This window comes from Onychomys torridus, chromosome 11, assembly GCF_903995425.1.
Source record: "Onychomys torridus chromosome 11, mOncTor1.1, whole genome shotgun sequence".
NCBI lineage: Eukaryota > Metazoa > Chordata > Mammalia > Rodentia > Cricetidae > Onychomys > Onychomys torridus.
The window spans coordinates 39436161-39456329 of NC_050453.1; the positions used below are offsets into that span (position 1 = coordinate 39436161).

General features: G+C 43.9%; 1 protein-coding gene across 1 annotated transcript in view; it reads right to left on the bottom strand.

The window, feature by feature from the left end:
- The window catches only part of Stx6 (syntaxin 6), a 39943-nt gene that overhangs the window by 13804 nt on the left and 5970 nt on the right, over window positions 1-20169 (bottom strand). Inside the window, exons 2-5 of the mRNA XM_036202285.1 lie at window positions 14665-14834; window positions 11596-11690; window positions 1717-1779; window positions 1428-1550 (exon numbers count right to left, since the gene is read on the bottom strand). Of these exons, the coding sequence (XP_036058178.1) occupies window positions 1428-1550; window positions 1717-1779; window positions 11596-11690; window positions 14665-14834 (451 nt within the window). The remainder of the gene's footprint in view (window positions 1-1427; window positions 1551-1716; window positions 1780-11595; window positions 11691-14664; window positions 14835-20169) is intronic.

Below are 20169 nucleotides of genomic sequence, written 5' to 3' on the forward strand. Positions count from 1 at the left end.
ACCTGGTTCCAAGCCCAGCACTCCAGCAGCTGCTAGTTTCTTTGCCAGCTTGGGACAATTCACATTCAAAAGCAAAGCCCAGAATCAAAGAACACAGACCATTGCCTCTGAGAACACACTGCTCCAAAGACTGGATTGTCAAGCAACCCATATCCCCTGCTGATCCAACTTGTGAACAGTCAGCAGGGCTTGAAACCACCAAGAGAGATTTACTCTGCTTGGCTGAGGTCCAGTAAGGGAACAGACAGACGATGGCCAAAAGCACATAAGTATATGACCACCACATCAGGGTTGGTTAGGATGAGGAAGCCCACTGCCAAGATCGAGGTTTCAACACAACACACTGCCACAGCATGGGTGAAAGAGAGCCTAGCAAATCTCTGGATGTGGGAGGACCGCAGAGAGCCCTTTTCTTCTTCCTCAATTAACTTACCCATGACAACTGTGGGCTAACAAAGGCCTACATTCAATTGTGCTGTGGTCCCCTTACTCTATTAAAACCTTTGCTTCATCGGAACATTTTAAGAGCAAACAACTAGTTAGGCCATCATGATAATGTAAATACAACAAAATAACACAAAGTCTACATAAATAAACAAAACAGTATTTACGAAACATGGTTTCAGTGGACAGGTGATTCTCATATCCTGATACATAACATAATCGTTAGCTTCCCCTTACTAGCATTGCGATCCATAAAAGCAAGAACTCAGGGGGCAGGTGGCCCAAGCCTAAGATCTCAACATGAAGCTAAGGCAGAAGAACCATGAGTTCAAGGCCAGCCTGGACTACACAGAATGACTCTGCCTCAGTAAAATAATAACAATAAATATATAAATAAAGAATGTAACAACGTGGGGACAAGTTCATTTTCCTTCTATACCTCAACCTCCATCAAAGCAACTGGTTTTTATATATAATGGAACAAGTTAACGACTTTTAATGGATAAAACAAGTACTCAATGTTTCTGAAAGCATCTTTGTTAAACAAAAGTCTGAATATACAAGGGGAAAGAAAGGTTGTTTTCTCTTTTCAAATCCTTGGCCTTATTTGGAGGTAGCATACATTTTTAAACTCTGCACTCAGAAGGCAGAAGCAGGCAATTCTCTGTGATGGAGGCCAGCCCGCCAACCAGAGCTATACCCTGAGAACCCATCTCAAAACAGCAACAAAGCCTGAACAAACCCTGGCCCTTGCCAGTTTTGATGTCAGCTCTGTGTTTTCTGAGATCTGATCAAGTCTAGTTCCCTGGGACACCACACTCTCAAGATTTTAAACAGTGTATACAATCATTACACACCCCACAATCAAGCACAGGACATGCTCAGGTCTAACGTGCTTGTCATAACCGCCTGTGGCTAGCAGAAGAGTCAGGGGAGGCACCCTGCCTGCTCCCTCCTGTGCCTTGCTGGCTGTTCTCAGGTACCTGCTGCTGTGCCTGCTGCTCCTCAATGAAATGGGAGTTGGCTAGCTGCAGCTCTCGATCAAGGCGCCCGTATCGACCCGTCACTCCAGCGTTCCAGTTCTGGCTGCTGTCTCCTAGCAGCGCCTGTGTGAGCAGGGACACCCAGTCAGGAGAAACAATCAGGAGCTATTGCTGAGCACTTAAATGGTCCTTAACCCTGGGCCAATGTACACAGGTCAGCAATTTCAAATCCCAAGTGTCTAGACACACGTCTTCTTTAATGGACACTTACATTCGGATGCTTTCTCACCTGTCTGTTTTTCCTTTCAGCCAGTGCCTGCACAGACGAGGCTGACATCTGATCCTTCATGTCCTAATGAGACAGAAGGGCGGAGAATAAAGGAAAATGCCATGAAAGAAAGTCAAGGCTAGTATTTCCCATATTAGCAAAATACACAATTGATTGTTGATCTTCAAGCAAAAAAGACAGCCTTCTTTGGCTTTTGTTTTCAATTTCAAACCCAAGGGCAGTAGGAAAGACCTTCCCTTACAAACAGGTCATTTGGACACTAAATTTAACTAGACAGAGAAAGGCAACCATCAGACAGAATCAGGGCTCTCTGAACTTTTCCAGAGAAGCCAAAGAGCTGATGGAATCTCCATTTTCAGGCTGAGGGGCCTAGGTCCAGAAAGACTGATATCTTCTCAAAGTCAAACAGCCGATGAAGGACAACAAGAAAGTAGAAAACCTAAGGTCTGTGCTCAAGGACCATGTGAGCACATGTAAGCCTGCTCTTCCTAAAGCACACTTACCATTACTACCCCGAAACTCCTGCACGTCCACTTCTGAGTTGCATTCATTTACGGGACAGACTGTTTCTAACAGCAGAGTGGTATTTCTAAAGTACTAGCAAAAGTCGGGATATGTTATTTAACCTTAAGCAAAACTTCATTAAATATGAGTCATTTTAACTCTTACATTTAACTATAATGGAAAACAATAAAAAAAATTCTAAAGTAAGTATGTTATAATTGCAATACAATTTTTCTTTAAAAAAAAGTCAAGATACTTTGGAATTCTCTTTTTTTCTGAATGCTTTTCTCTGAATTTCTGAATTTTCTGAAATTTCTGAAATTTCAGGTGTACTTGTTCTCACAGATGCAAATGTTAGGGTACTCAACTTTTGTTATTGTAAACAGGGTCTTACTCTAGGGCCCTGACTGGCATGAAACTCACTACGTAGACCAGGCTAATCGTGAAATCGGAGGTCTGTGTGCCTGTTTCCCTGTACTGGGGTTAACGGTGTGCACCATAACACCCTGCCAGGCACCAAGACCTAAGACAGTGAGTGCTGCTGGATCAGACATGCCATGGCTTTAAAATCCTACTATGGCTTCTGAAAAACCACCCTGCGTCAACTTTCAGAGTACCCGATCATTCATTCAGCAAGCACTCACTGATGTCTGATATATACCAAGCATGACATAGGTGACATGTTTAGTTCTCTGCTCCCTGGAACTCACACAGTGAAGTATCCAACTCACACACCCAAGAGGTTACTAAAAATGCCCTCCGCTCTGCCCCATCCTGATCTATGCCACAGGCTCTTTATGGCAAGTCTTTATTAACAAGTCTCTCTGGGGAGTCTGAAGACTGACACTTGAACCAGGAGACAGTGGCGCATACCCTTGATCACAGCACTCGGGAGGCAGAGAGTTTGAGGCCAGCCTGGTCTACAGAGCAGGTCAGCCAGGGATACACAAAGTAACCCCATCTCAAAAAACAAATAAAAAAGACTAAAACTTGAGAACCTCTGTTATACACAAATTCTAGAAACCTCAAGACAAGATGGTTATGACAGCATATCCTAGATGGCAGAATTCCCTTTATATTTATCAACTAGTTTAAGATAACATTTATTCAATCCAGAAATTACATTTATTTAATGTACATACTAATGAGAAAGAGCAATATCAGAGATGGTCTCCAGTTCGCCGACTTTATAACAGTCTTTGTAAAACAGTTATAAGTCTTTCTAAGAAAACAATGAGCACAATACTTCCATCATGGAATCGTTGTGATATAGAGAATGTGGCCCCTTAGCTTTCAAACCTTGTCTGTAGAATTTGTTAGCTGTCTAAAGTTGGATGGTAGGGGTAGGTAATGACTTGAACACCTCCAACATGCTCCTGAAGTACTATGTAAGCCTGCTTCAAGCTTCTAGGTGCTGCTCAAATGGAGTATCCCTGTAATAAACTCAAACTGCTTAGGATATGTGCCTTTTTCTATATTGTTGTATGTCAGTAAAGTATTTAAGAAACTAATACTGCTCCCATATAATGGATGGATGGTAACAGGACAAACTCTTTGAAAATGAATTTTGTTGTTTTGTATCGAACAATTAAATAATATTTGCTGACAGCTGGGAGGTGGTGGTGCACATCTTTAATCTTAGCACTCGGGAGGCAGAGGCAGGTAGATCTCTGAGTTCGAGGCCAGGCTGGGCTATAGTGGGAATTCCAGGACAGCCAGGGCTACACAGAGAAACACTGTCTTTTAAAAAAAAAAAAAAAAAAAGGAAAGGAAGGAAGGAAGGAAGGAAGGAAGGAAGGAAGGGAGGGAGGGAAAAAAGAAGCTCCTTGCTTTGACCCCATCAATAGCAATTTATGTAAAGACATTAACCAAAACAGATGTGTAAAGAATTTTCTGCAGCATCATTTACAATATAAAAGTAGAAAGAAGGAACATGTCCAAATAAGGGGAAAGAAGGTACTAAACTCATACACTACAGTACTACAGATACACAGCATGTTTATTAGGAGATTCCTTTCTGAAAGCAGATGATATGTGAAGGATCAAGCATGGAAAGGGGCACCAGCCCATTAGTGACCAAAGCAAACCTCGAGGCCTTTCCCCATTAGACCAGGAAAGACGAACCGAGTTCAGACTCAGCAATAGATGATGGGGCTAAGTTGGGTGGCTTGCTACATTTCTATTTCTTCTGTGCATCTGCATTTGTAACTCACAGGGCCACTGTGGTAATTCACAGTGATCACTGAAATGGACACATACATAAGTATGCAGCCATTGAAAAGGATTATCAAAATTTGCCTCTGTCCAACATAGGGGCCACAGCAGCCATAGTTCCTTCAAACAAGGTCAGTACATTATTTTAATTAACTAAAAAGTAAATTCAGTAACTCTTTTAAGCATGCACATAAAGTTGGGTTTGTAAATCTACTTTTCAATTGCAAGTTTTATAAAGTTTAAATGAAGACTGTTTCTTTTTTGAGACAGGGTTTCTCTGTGTAGCCCTGACTGTCCTGAAACTTGCTATGTAGCCCAGGCTGGCCTTAAACTCAGAAATCCACCTGCTTCTGCCTCCTGAGTGCTGTGATTAAAGGCACTCATTACCACTGCCTAGCAAAGACTATTATTTTCAATAAAAATTTCACACTTGAACTAAAAATTTAGTTTTTTAAAAATTTTTTAAAATAATACAGAGTTTTTAGTATAACAAGTTAAAAAATAACTTTAACCTCTAATATTTCTTACACTGGCTATATGTTCAAATGATAATCTTTTGGCTATAGTAAGTTAAATCAAATATATTAAGCTTGTTTTTCTAATGAGGCTACTAGACATAAATGGTTCACACTGTATTTCACGTAGACCGGCTGTTGTACATCTATCTGAATTTACACATGTATTTTGTTGTGGTGAATTGTTTTGAGACCGTTTTTTCACTATGTAGCTTAGGTTGGTCTTGAACTCATGATTCTCCTGCCTTCATCTCCCAAATGCTAAGGCACAGGTCCAAGTCACAACACACTTTCTCCCTCTTCTTTACTCTCCTTTTCTCTCTCTGATGGGTCTGGAGATTGAACCCAGGACATCATGCATGCTAGGCAAACTCTACAATAAAACTCTTCATAGGAAAAAAAGTACAGGATATCATATCATTTCTAAGAGTTTGTGTGTTCCAATACTAGAAAATGGTTTTTTGTTTTGCTTTTGTTTTTTGTTTTGGTTTTTCGAGACAGGGTTTCTCTGTGTAGTTTTACACCTTTCCTGGAACTTGCTTTGTAGACCAGGCTGGTCTCGAACTCACAGAGATCTGCCTGCCTCTGCCTCCCGAGTGCTCGGATTAAAGGCATGCGCCACCACCACCCGGCCCAGAAAACGGTTTTTAAAAAATTACTTACTTACTTCCTTATTTAACGTGTATGGGTGTTTTGTCTGTAAGTATGCCTGTGCACTATGTGTGTGTCTGGTGCCTGTGGAAGCCAGAAGAAGGTGTAAGATCCCCTGAGACTGTACTTACAGACAGTTTGCCGAGCTCCAGTCCTCTGGAAGAGCACCCACCCAATGCTCTAAACAACTGAGCCCATTCCTCCAGCCCCAGAAAATGGTTATTTCTAAAGAGTAAATTGTAGCATTGAAGGGGCCTTTTCACCTTTCAAACAGAATTATTTACATTTAAAAAACACAGAGAGCATTCTTTTTGTTGTTTGTTTGTTTTTTCAGACAGGGTTTCTTTGTATAACAGCCCTGGCAGTCTTGGAACTCACTCTGTAGTCCAGGCTGGCCTGGAACTCAGAGAGATCTGCCTGCCTCTGCCTCTTAAGTGCTGGGATTAAAGATGTGCGCCACCACATCGGGTGAGAGCATTCTTAAGACATAAACATGCACTTGATTAACAGGGCTCCAGCTACTCATCAAGAGGAAACTACAACACAATGCTGGATCAGGGACTGGTTTTTTTGCTCATCTTGTAAAAAAAAAAAAAAAAAAAAAGACTCTAATTTTCTTTAATAAACATGCAATAGTTGAATGAAATATGGGTTTTAATCTCAGATTTTTAAAGTTTCTCTTTGATAGAGAGAGAGAAAGAAAGAGAGAGAGAGAGAGAGAGAGAGAGAGAGAGAGAGACAGTCCTGATGGGTACATTCTCTTAACGGCTGTGTGGTGTGCATCCTATACACGCTCACTGCTGTGGTGGAGTACAGTCTTCACATGTGGATGGCATTTTATATATGTAGATGGAATTATATATATATAGGCTAGTCACCAGACACCACACAGCAGATCACCTTCACACGGGGATATGGAATTTTAAGCTGTGTTACTAAATAGTTTTAAACATCTTGTAACAATCTATCGTGCCAAACACATAATTACTCATCCTCTTTCTAACACACGAGGCCTGGGATCAGCAGTTAGTCCCAATAAAACATGATCCATCTGCCAAAAGAACAACAGCTGCCCTGGTTTTTATGCTCCTGTTTTCGACTGCTTCCAAGCTGAGAGGAGACCCTGCCATCCCAGAACTCCGACTCACGGCCTCTTGTCCCAATGCTATCTGTACACCCGCCGCTTATCTTAACCTTCTAGACTAACCCAAAGCCACTTCTGCTCTAACTGGTGGTGAGCTGTTCTTGGGGTGAGACACTGGACTGCTGGGTGCAGGTGCAGGCGTGGTTCTGAATTTCCTCCCCAAGTGAAAATCAGAGACTGTTAGTAAGCACTGTTTCACTGATGAAATGGAGGTCCAGGGAGGCTTATGGTTTGTGATGAAAATCTACTAAGGTCAGAGCTTAGCCTACAACTCAGGTTTCTTGGGGTCTTACTGTTCTTCTAGTATATGCTGCAAAACTAAATGCACTCAATTGCTAGGGTAACCCAAAGTCACTTGTGGGATCTATCTACAAAACAACCTTTCCCATGTGCAGCCTGGACTGTCGAATAGATGATTCCACACTGCAAAAAGATTGCCTGAATAAAAATGAGCCGGGATGTAGCTCAGTGCTACAGTGCTCACCTAGCATGAATGAGGGCCTGGGTTTGATCTCCAGCGCATGCCAAGAGAAAAGTAAGGGGCAAAGAGAGGCTGTTTACAAAAAAATTAAAATTTATTTTTCAGCTAAAAATTACCAGGAAAACTTAAGATTAAAATGGATAGCTTTAGAAGATGCTTAGAAAAACATACACAAAACTTTTCAAACAAGGGAAGAGTAGAAAGTGCATGGCCAATGAATATCAATCAGAAAGTCACTTGGGAGAAAGGCTGGGGCTGTAGCTCAGGGGCAGAGTGCTTGTCCAGCATGCCCAAGTAGCACACACACACAAATCATACAGAAGAACGATTTGCTTCTCCACATAAAAAGTTACTATACAGAGACTCCTCTCTGACAAAGTGACACATCAAGTTAGCATGTGCTCTAGAAACCAGGTGGTGATGGCACATGCCTTTAACCCAGCACTCAGGGGGCAGAGGCAGGTGGACTTGAGTTTGAGGCCAGCTTGGACTACAAAGCAAGTTCCAGGACAGCCAGGGAAACACAGAGAAACCTTGTCTCAAAAAAACCAAAACTAAATAAAGAGAAAGCCGAAGGATAGATGTGGTGCCACACACCTTTAATCTCAGCATTTGGGAGGCAGAAACAGTGGCCAGCCAGGACTATGCAATGAGACCCTGCCTCAAAACAAACAAAGAATATAGGGTAATAACTTTTTTAAACTGAATAACTCCCAAATGCATTCTAACTGCTTATCCTTATTCCCACAGTTAAGCATAGCCCTCACTTGCATCAAAGAAGATTCTTTTCGCAGCAAATGAAGACCAGGACAGGAGCCACAACTAGTCAAGATGCAGAGAAGCAACTGACCATGGGGTGCCCAGCCCCAATGGATACATCTACAATACAAGCCTACACTGAAGGTTTAGAGAACATCTCCAAAGAGGGGCTGGAAAGACCGTAAGAGCCAGAGGACCAGGGTGTCTGCTGTGAGACAGTCTTCATATACGACAGGGGAAGGCAGCCATGAAATTTTAACAACAGTCACCTAAACAAGACCTGCACAGTGACACCACATTTGACATCCTAATGTGGATGGGGAAATATCACAGGCTCCACTCCTAGATAAAGAGCTACAGGCTATGAATGGCTGCTGGGAGGGAGATTCAGGCTTCTCCAGGGACAAGCCTGTGACAGGGCTACCCAATCTCAAGTGGTCAGATCTTCAGAAATATATATGCAAACAACACTCAACAGAAAGAGCAGGTTGAATTTATATATTCACGTATATGCATACACACACACATACATACATACATACATACACAGTGTGTGGGTGTATGTGTGAGCGAGTGTGTGTGTAATAACAGTAATGAACAAAGAGGAGGTCACGGATTTGAGAGAAGTGAGGACAAAGGGGGAGTTGAAAGGCGGATAGGGGAGAGTAGAAATGCAGCCCTTATACATGGAATTCTAAAACAATTTTAAAAGTTAAAATAAGAAAAAAAAGTAGGGCACTACTAAACAAAAGGTCACTGGGGTCAGTGCTACCTAAGCTTGTGGTTTCAAAGTCCTTGTGTAAACTTTGTCTTGTCCCATTGCCCAAATCTGCTAACTCTCTTCTCCAGTTTCTACCAGAGAGCCTGAGATCTCTTCAGCCAAATGCAAAGAAACCAAAGTCAATACATGCAACTGTTTTGGGTTTTGGGTTTTTTGTTGTTGTTTTTGGGGGTTTTTGGTTTTTTGGTTGTTTTTTGTTGTTGTTGTTGTTGTTGTTGTTTTGTGCTGTGGATGATTGATTGGTAAATAAAACACTGACTGGCCAGTAGCCAGGCAGGAGGTATAGGTGGGACTAACAGAGAGGAGAATTGAGAGAAGAGGAAGGAGAAGGGGACACTGCCAGCAGGACAAGGAAGATGTGAGGTACTGGTAAGCCACAAACCACATGGCAAAGTATAGATTAATAGAAATGGGCTGAATGTAAGAGTAAGAGCTAGACAATGGTAGGCCTGAGCTAATGGCCAAGTAGTTTAAATAATATAAGCATCTGTGTGTTTACTTTATAAGTGGGTTGTCGGACTGCCAGGGCTTGGCGGGACCCGGAGAAGCTCTCCAGTTACAGTTTTGTTTTGTTTTGTTTTGTTTTGAGGCAGGGTTTCTCTGTGTAACAGCCCTGGCTGTCCTGGAACTCACTCTGTAGAGCAGGCTGCCTTCGAACTCACAGAGATCCACCTGCCTCTGCCTCCCAAGTGCTGGGATTAAAGCCTGGGCCACCACCGCCTGGCATCTTCTTTTATTTTTAATGAAGGTGACTCCACTGCTATTTCCTTCTTTTCTGTAAGACTGTCAGTTAAAAGTTATTAAAACCAAGTCAGCAAAAGTTCAAGTGTAATAACTGTTAGTAAAGCTGGCAAATACTAACAGCTTCCCAAAGGGGAGAAATAAATTAAAACTAAGTCTACCAAGTAGTCCGTTGAAAACATAGCTGATTGTGGTTCAGATCTCAAACTCTATAAGGATAGTAAAATTCTGATGTATTGCCATGATTTAAAATAATTCTAAGGGGGCTGGAGAGATGGCTCAGAGGTTAAAAGCACTGGCTGCTCTTCTAGAGGTCTTGAGTTCAATTCCCAGCAACCACATGGTGGCTCACAACCATCTACAGTGGGATCTGATGCCCTCTTCTGGTATAAAGTTGATAGAGCACTCATAAACATAAAAAATTTAAATAAATCTTTAAAAATAAAATAAGATAATTCTAAGATGTACTTTAAACAGATTTTCAAATATTAAGAAATGAATTTCAGTATATACCTCGAGTCATAGTTATACCAATTAAATTTTCAATGTACTGAACTCTGAATTCCAATTTTCAAAACTCAAACATCACCTTACAGAAAGAATAAATGTACTGATTAAAGAACATATACTTTACAGCAAGGCACCATGAAATATTAGGGTTAAGAGTAGCTTCCTTCAGAAAAACCAGTATTAAAGACAGAAAGGAGGGAAGAAGAGAGAAGAAGTGAGGAAAGGAGCATGGGACAGAAGCAGCAGGAAGGGAGGGAGAGAAGGAAAACCAACTATATATGAAGATAACTGAGGGCTAGAGATGGCTCGGAGGCTAAGAGCACCTGCCGCTGTTCCTGAGTTTAGTTCTAGCCACATGCTGGTAGGCTCAGAGAGCCAGATGTGGCGGTTCACACCTGCAAAGCTAGTACTTGGGAGGTTGAGGCAAGTAAATCACCATGAGTCTGAGGCCAGTGTGGGCTACAGAGTGAGATCTTGTCTAAATAAGTAAATAAAAACAAATGAGGGAATTACATACAAACATGTCACCTAACAATGTGCTCAGCAGAACAGCATTTACAACTGCCTAGAAAGGCAGAATGTTGAATCCAAACACTCACTGTCTCCACAGGGTTCCTGGAGTCATAGAGCTTTCTGCTCTATTACATGTGAGTGTATATACAAACAATTTAGTTATAAGTACAGAGAAAGGCCAACTACTGAGTGAAACAAGGATGTATAAGGTTCAATGATAATCTACCATGTGAGATCTTTTCAAGAGGAAATCACATGATAAAAGTCTCTGGCAAGCATGTAGCAAGGTTCTTACCATATGTCAGCAATGGTCTGATCCCAAGTCTTTTTCTTCAAGGAAGCTCCTTTCGAGTACATATGTTAATGGCAGCTGCTTCTCTTACATCTAGTTATGCTAATCAAATGGCTGCGCCATATAGTTTCAAAATACAAAATGCATCTGAATGACACAAGATTTTTACCTAAACTGTATTTTCTTGTTTATGCTTTACTAGTGAGTAGTAGTCTTAATAATTTAGTACTAAAGATGTGTCTATGGACGGCTTATTTTTATATGCCATCCTTGGCTTGCCTGCTCTGGGTAACTCCAGAGAGGTTATCAAGCAGTTGTATACGGCCACAGTAATAGCACGGGTGGTGGGAGTTCTGGAAGCAACTCAGATGGTAGAGAGGGCCACCAGCCAAACCCAGGAAGAGCCAGCCACTCTTCAACAATGCACAGGATTACCAGCCGATCAGGAGACCAAATGGCTTGTACAAGAGAGAGATTTTTTTAGTCACTATTTGAAAGAAATTAGAGATATAGGCAAGTGGGATCAGGCTGCTAAAGTAACCTTCCAGCCGGCACTGTATTGTCTTGTTTTCACTCTAACAAACCAGACGGTATTAAAAGTAGACACCACCACCGCCGCCGCCGCCCCAGCGCACCCCACCTCCACCAAGCCAGAGAAGTTGTATAAGGGACACTCGCCTTGGTTGTTTCAGAGTCAACCAGCTGGTGTGTGATTGAGGGAGGTTCTGAGAAGTGTGTCTATCTCCTACACAACACCATAAGAGCGCACCTTACCCTGACAGTTTGCCGAGTACTTGTGATGAAGGCTTTTCTTATGCTCAATTCCGTTGCATCCAGGTTGAATTTCCTAGGATTTGCTTCAACTATGCGTGGGCCAAAAAGTTAAGGTGAAGCAAACGTACTGTCAAAAGCCTAGCAGCGTCTTGTTAAACCACAGGACACTAAAATGAGACTAAAACAACCCAAACCCCCCGGAAACACCCAACTTGACATAACATTCCTAAACTTCCTCTCCAACCACAGCTTTGAGAAGATCCCTCTGTCCCAAGACAGAGATGACCTGGAAAGTTAAAATAGCCTCTGCTAGCTAGGCATAATGGAGCACACCTGCAATCGCAGCACTTGCGGGTGGCTCTTGAGTTCCAGGCCAACCTGTGTCTCAAAAAACAGGGGCTGGGAATGTAGCTGGGTGAATGGAAGGGGAAGGGTGGGGGGCAGAAAAGAGCTATGGGGCTCACCATAAATTTATAGCTATATGAGCACGGGCAGCTAGAATCTTCCTGAAGTTTGCCGACACTTACCTCTATCCTTTTCTGCCTTCCGATTAGTTGACACAGGGAACCCAGAGTGGCTTGGAACTCACTCTGTAGCTAGGCTTTGACCTATAGTTATAGCACTGCTTCAACTTCCCACAAGCTAGGATCAGAGTCACCGCAGCCTGCTTTTGTAGACCTTTTGAGTTGCCATTCCAAGACTCTTCCTATGCTAACATGCTAGCCCTCTTCCTCAACCTGAAGAGGTCAGGGAAGCTGCCTTTGCTCCCTTTTTCCTCAGGCCTGGGCCAGACACTAGAAAAACCTTGTGGTCTCTCTTATAGCCTGTAATTACAGTATCTGTGTCATTATTTATTATTTGTTCTTAACCCTAATTCCATGAGGCCTGGTAGGTAGGTAGCTTGTTTGACCCAGCCTTAAAAACCAAGAAAATGTTTGGTACATAGAACACTCAATACATGATTGGTGAATGAGTGATAAATATCAAAACCTTTGCCTTTTATCTCACAGTTTGAAACAATGGCAGACTTATGCAACCAAGGCTGGCCTAGAATTCACTATATAGCCCTAAAGCCCAGGCTGGCATTTGCCTTGTGATTCTCCTGCCTCATCCTTCAAGTGCTAGGATTGCAGGTAGTCACTACCATGCCTAGCACTAACGACTTTCTGTCTTATAGGTTTTAACACTTTATTTATCTGTAGTCTTTTAAAAATCTGGTGAGCATGCAAAGCAACGGCTTCTCTGTAACATGCCACACATATGTACATTATACTTTGCGCGCTTGCCCCCACTGCCCTCCTGTTCTCTTGCCTCACAATTTATGTCCCCCAACGTGTCTCAGAGGAAATGATATCCCTTGAAATTGCTTTTGATCCTACCCCCTCACATTTTACTTGTCTTTAAATAACTTAAAAGGTACCATGAAAAAAAATTAATGAGGAAAAATTACCATTGTCACTTGAAGAGCAATTAAACACTCTGCATATCAATTTCCTATAAGCCCATGCTGCCTAGTGAGTGACCATCGTAGAAGCCGGTATCCTTGATGTATTATTTCAAAGAGAAACACCAACCAGAATGTAGACAAGGAGCCAGGATATTTTCTAGCTACAGTTTTGGGTGCAGAGACTTCCCAGTTGAAAACTGTAAGCTGCACAATTCGGCTTCAACAGATCTCCAGTTCATCAGTCAGATCTGTGGGCTTTCCCCCAGCATTAACTGCATCAATCAGCACAAGGGGCCTGCTCTCACCAAACACAGCTTCATGGTACAAGGCAGCTCTTCAATGGACAGTGGCATTTTAAAACCACTTAAGTGGAAGTGGAGTCTTTGAAGAGATTTTCTTTTGAGGTCTAACTACCAAGCTGTAACACTGGTCTGTCTACTCTGCCACTCAGCACTGACTGTTAGTGTGGTGTATTGCACTCACACCTGTATTTCCGCAGGGTCAGAACCCTGGTCCTCATGCGTTGGGTTAGTCAGTACTATATTACCAAGCAGCATCCCCAGCACAACGGCTAACCTTCACAGCCAATCACTCTGGGCAGGCACCATTCTAAGCTTTGACACATCTAACTCTTGACTCTAGAAGTTGGGCAATCTCGTTGTCCCAGTGTTCTTTTGAAGAGGAAACTAAAGCCAGAGACACTGTTGTGACACTATTGTCATATATTCCACACTGTCTCTGGCTCAGAGCTCCTAAGGCCCTTGGAGTCTCTAGATTCTATTGCTATTGCTAGGAGATGACTGATAATTCCTACACAGTTCCTCTGATCACCAAACAAACCTGTAACCAGTGGCAGGAACTTCCAGCCACAATTACCCTGGGAGGAGAAAGGACTAAAGGCTGAGCGAATCACCAATGTCCAGTGACCTAATGAATAGTATTTCCGTCATGAAGCTTTCATAATACTGAATCAGACGGGGCTCCTGTGGAGCACCACAGGAGGATGGCATTCCTGGAGACCACACATGCTCTCCTACGCATCTCTTCTACATACAGACTCCAGTACACGGGCAACAACCCAAGCAATGCATTTCTCTGAGCTCTACAAACTGCTCTTGAAAATTAAACAAACAAGATGTGGGCCTGAAGCACAGGTCAGAACCTGGGGTTTGCACGTGACATCTGATATGGGGGCCATGAATGCCACAACATCCCATGCTATCTCCAGGGAGATAGTGTCAAAACTGTAGGACACTCAGCTGGGGTCTGCTGGAGAACTGTTTGGTGTGTGAGGGAAATCTGCACAGATAACACAAGTTATTAGTATTTAACTGTGTACAAGGGAGACTGTATAGTAGAGTGAGAAACTGAACACCAGCAGACTGACTCCATGGTCCATAGGACCCTGTGCAGCCTGGATAATGCAGGATTCACCATCCACGGAAGCTCAAGGCTGGCCTACCTGAGCTCACTGGGCAGACTTCAAATGTGTCATGTACAAACAAGAGCCAGATCAATCTCTACAGAGGCAAACCTTTCGTTACAGCTCAAGGTCTGACAGAACTGCCCTCTTTGCCTCCGTTGCCGAGGCCCTCCACCCTCCACCACAGAAGGAAGGATATTGATGGTCTCATCCAGGTCCTCCAGATCCCACTCTATGCTTCGAAGGTTGTTCCTCAGCTCGTTGGTGGTCCAGTCGATTTCTTCCCTTGTTGCTGCAGACGGGCCCTGCAGGAGCTCCGTCCATCTCTGAAACAACCCTTGGGCAGTGCTGACTGCTTTCTGTACCTCTCTGTAGTCAAGGAAGGGAGAGGATCCATGAAGGAGAGCAGGACTTAAAGCAACATCACCACACACCACCCTGTCACATCACCACCCTCACAACCTTGATGTACTGAACAAGGCCCAAACACACAGACTGGGTATTATGTTCCCAGCAGATGCAGAATAATTGGCCATTATTTCAGCAACTTTAACATCACATTTGTTTGAGGAAGACAGTTCCGGTTTTTTTTGTTGTTGTTTGTTTTTGTTTTTTCTAAACAGACAATACTAAAGTGCCACGAAGAAGCAATCCTATAAATTAACTAAGGGTCCTTCACATTCATTTAGCTTTCATTGGGTATCATAGTCAATCTTTCTTTTCTTAGGGTAGGAAGAGTGGAGAACTAACTACTCTCCCATGACTTGTGTTTTATAAAGTATTTGAATCTGAGACATTTTAAACTCAAAATCTCCCTGGAAGATTTCTAAACATTTCAGCTTTGCTAGTATCTGCTTCCCTAGATTAAGCAACACTGTGTACCAGATTGAAGCTTTTCTTGTTTAAAGTATGGGACTAGGCCCAGAAACACTACCACGCAGCATGCTTTCACAACAGATGTAGTTAAAAAGGTCTATGAATACCCCTCACTATGACTGAGCTTAAATCCCATTTAATGTTACATCCTGAGGCTACTGTACCAAAAAGTCAGTATGCAGGCATAAACGTGGGCACATGCATGTCAAGGCCAAACGGCAACCTCGGTGCTGTTCTAGAGCAGCTAGCCACCTGGTTTTGCCTTTGTGTCTCTCATTGGCCAGGAGCTCATTAATGAAGCTGAGCTGGCTAGGGAGCAAGCCCCAGGTCTCTCCCTGTCTCCACCTACCCAAGCTGGAAGGGATAACAAGCTATGGTTGCTGGAGAGCCAACCGAGGTCCTCACAAATGAACTGTCTCCATAGCCCTGTCTGGGATCCTAACTACAGTAATTGCATACCCAGGAGTCCATGTAATGGTGCAGAAGCAGACACTGAAAGGAGTGGATTTTATTATAGGTGAAGTAAACCTTAAAAGGGGGGGGGGCAGGTGTGGTGGTGCACACCTTTAACCCCAGCCAGCACTCAGGAGGCAGAGGCAGGCAAATCTCTGAGTTCGAGACCAGCCTGGTCTACAGAGCAAGTTCTAGGACAGCCAGGGCTACAGAGGGAAACTCTGTTTTTAAAAACAAAACAAAGGGGTTGGGGATTTAGCTCAGTGGTAGAGTGCTTGCCTAGCAAGAGCAAGGCCCTGGGTTTGATCCTCAGCTCAAAAAAACAAAAACAAAAAACAAAGTAGGAAAGGTAAATAATCATTAGTTCACATTTCTATGGCAGATGTTTTAAAAGACCACAAAGGTAGGTACTGTCATCAATGGCTCTGACCTTGAAAGAAAAGCCAGAGGTCATAGTGTATCCAGGAACCTCAACTTGACAGTACTGAAGAGGCCTCCCAGAGAATCCAAGAGCCCAACCTGCTAGTAACATTTTCCAGGCGTGAATAAGTAATAAGGAATAATGTGGGTCACAGCCAAGTTCTCTAATGGTGGTAGGTTTTTTTTTGGTTTGGCTGTTATTTGTTTGTTCGTTTGTTTTACAAAACAAGAGTCTCTCTGTGTAGCCCTGGCTGTCCTGGAGCTCACTCTGTAGACCAGGCTGGTCCCAAACTGAGATTCGCCTGCCTCTGCCTCCCAAGTGTTCAGATTAAAGGAGTGAGCCACCACGCCTAGCTGGTGGTGGATTTTGAAAGTCTCACTATGTTATGCGGCCTAGGTTAACCTTGAATTTATAATCCTTCTGCCTCACTCCCTGAAGGCTGAGCTTACTGTGAGCATATGCAACTCTGCCTTGCAGCAAACTTTCAGAAACACTGTTCAGAACTTCCCGAAAAACTTGAAATGTCTACATAGTGCTAAGAGCCACAAGCCACCTTTAATAATGACAAGACCAACCAGGACACCCCTCCAGTCAGAACTGCACACAAGCACCTAGCAATAAACACTGAGGAGTACTTAGCATTTCACCTAAGTCAATCCATAAATCTCAGGAGCACATAATCCTGCCAACCATCCATTCATTTCTTTCCTTCTCAGACTTCCCAGGAAAGGAAAGAGAGAGCCTCAGTCAAACCTGCTGAGGAGGGGCTTCCAGGAAACCACCTGCCACAGCCAGCCCAGTGAGCGCTTTACTGAATGAGTAGCTGTGACCAAAACACTCCTTTATTTGGACAGTCCAGCCTAGCTGTTTCCAGGTCTTCCTCCCAAATATGCAATGGGAATGATTAAAGAATACACAGGAGCACAGATACACTTTGACTTCTCAGGGTTCGGCCAAGCAAGCTTCTTGGAAAGTAACAGTTGGCTCACCAACAGCACTGGAATTGTGTCTGGCATTTCAATGAAAGCTAGCTTCCTAAGGACTGTGGCTCTAGCAGCTCATGCAGAGAAGCCTTGATCAAGTCACTGAGGAAGAGAAATAACCATCTCCCCATGAGCCAGGCAAGTTCTGCTCATATGCTCCCAGAGTCAGTGTCGGGCACCATGCCACAGGCAACAAAGTGCTGAGATAGGAAAGCTTCAAAAACAGACTACCCACTTGCTGTCCGACAGCCTGTCAAAATCAAGGGACCTGACAAGTTCTCAACACCAACCCCCACATGGCCACAGGAGCACTTCTTCCCTGGTAAATAAAAGACTGCACCTCTGCAGAACAGAAGAGCCACCCAAAGTACCCGAACAAGATTCTTCACCCCCTTTAAACAAAAGGTGAAGCAACGGGACTCCCCTTTGGAAGCTAACTCAACGCTGACTAGTTGCTATAGATTTGAAAGCCTCTTCCATACAACACTCCAATCTATCACAGCCTAATAAACAACTCGCCACCCCAACCAACCTAGCTTGGGAGGGCTACAGAGAATATTCCAAAATGTCACCCCCTCAAAAAAAAAAAAAATCACAATGTTTTCTTACTGGTATCTAATTAAGTTTGCCAAGTATAGGCTGGCATGGTGGTACAACACCTTTAATCTCAGCACTCAGAAGGCAGAAAGAAGCAGGAGGATCTCTGTGCATTCCAGGCTAGCCTGGCCTAGTGAGGCCTTCTCTGGAAAAGAAAAAGGTTTCCAAGTATAAAAAGAAGCAAGGAATGTCTCAGCTAGTAGTGAGTGCCCCACTTTGGATATGGCTTGAATGTGTCTCTAAGGGTTCATGCAGGTGGCTTGGCCCTCAATATGGTAGTGTGGAGGTGTTGAGAGCCTTAAGAGGCATGTCCTAGTGGGAGGTGATTAGATCATTGGGCCATGGCACTCAAAAGCCATAAAAGCAGTTCTTGTGGGACCCCAGCTAGTACCTGAAGAAAAATTACTACGGAAGACAGAGCTTGTCCCCTCCTTGATCTCTGGCTTCCTGCCTCCACAGTATCTGTCCCTCTCACAAACGACTGATCATCTTGAGATACAGCCCAAGGGTCTCTCTCTACAGAACCCAATCTTGGATTTTCCATGAGATAAATAAACCTCTTTTCTTTACAAAGTGTCCAGTGCTACATTAGCAGAAAAGGGTTTTGTTTCTTAGTAGCTGTTATTCAGTCCCCCTTCCCTTTGGATTCTGCCTTCTTTGACCATGCAGACAGACTCTGGGCTGGCATCTGTTCCCGCTACTGTGCTTGCACAACAATTACTCCCCAACTAAAGAGTTTTGGTTGTGCTCACAGGCTCTGTGGGTCAGTAATAAGACACCAACAGGGACGACCTGTCTCAGGTCTGGGATGAAGAAGGTGAAGAAGAACAGGGGCTCCCCGTCACTTCTCCCAAGCAACCTGAGGTCTCTCCTCACCCCTCTGGTGGAGGGCCTCAGTGTGGCTGACTTTGTATGTGTCAGCTGAGGCACCCTAAGCTTGTGTCCTGAGAGAAGATGATGCAGGAGGAGGCCGCACTGGCTGAAGGACTGGAGGAATGAGCATCACTGCTTCCTTCTGTCACTCAAGGCAGTTACAAAGGTCTGCCAGGTGCAACACAAGGCAGCATAGACTACTGACTGACAGAAATGAATGCCAGCTTCCCAATTTAAGAAGCAAACAGGATAACTCATACACTGGTGCAGCCTGTGTCTGAGACAACAAACTTCTCTGTAAGGACTTACAGACACGTTTCTGGTTCAACAACATACACGAGCCAAGTAAAGGCAATAGTCTGATCCAGATGTGCAACCTCAAAGACCCAGGCTGCAAGCAGGGCAAGCCTCAGCAACCACTTTACTCACCCACCGCCCACGCTCCCCAAGCTTGTTCCTGCCCTGCACCCCACACACTTCTTTCCACTGCCAGCCACTGATAAAAGAGGAACTCTTCCCATTGCTTGACTTCCACACACATCTGCATTTAAGGGAAAATCAAAACACTCTTCACTTAGCCCAACTGCCAACCAAATTCAGCCAAATTCCGAAAAAGTCTCCACCTAATTATCTACAGTTATACACATTTTGACCCTAACTCACTTTTGCATTACTATCACCAAAATCATAGAGAGAACAAGAGAGGAAAGACCAATTTCTGCCTTGGGGTTTCAGAAGGTTCAGTCCATGGTCCCTTGGCCTCACATGCTTGGGCAGAACATGATGTCAACTGGAGAGTGTGGCAGAGGGGAGGTGTTCACTCATGGCAGGCAGTAGCAGAGAAAGTGAGATAGGAAGGGCCAGGGTCAGGACTCCCCCAAGGATGGATGGACACACGGACACACACACACACACACACACACACACACACACACACACACACACACACACACAGTGACTTACTTCTTCCAGCTAGACCCTCCTTGCTAATGTTTTGAGAACTCCCAGACAGCAGCACCAGCTGAGGCCCAGCCTGGGAATCCAAGGGCCTCTTGAGGTGGCCCTTCCTATCCAAAACACAGCATGCTGCTCCCACAGCGCCCCATAGGGCTGACACCTCTGACCCTGCAGGTTGGGTCAAGAGTGAATCTGACTTGTGCTTACTTCAGTGTACTTGACTCCAGACCCATCACACTTACTCTCTTGGACAGCTTCCGTTTCTGTGACGTGTGCTTTTCTAATGTGTCCCAACTTTCCCTTTCTCCCACCTAGTCCCAGCATTCCTCAGTGTTCTTCTACAACTTTTGGGTGCTCACCAGCGTCTGCGGGTTCAGAGCACCTCTTAAGCTGATGAGTTTCCAGCTATATTTCCAACCCTGACCACTTCTCCAGGGCTAACCCCATCCTTGTTAGCCACGCCCAGAACAGTATCTGTTGGAACACTGTCTTAGAGGACTGCACTTACCCTGCTCCCTTGACTTGGTGACCTGGCATGCCAGGC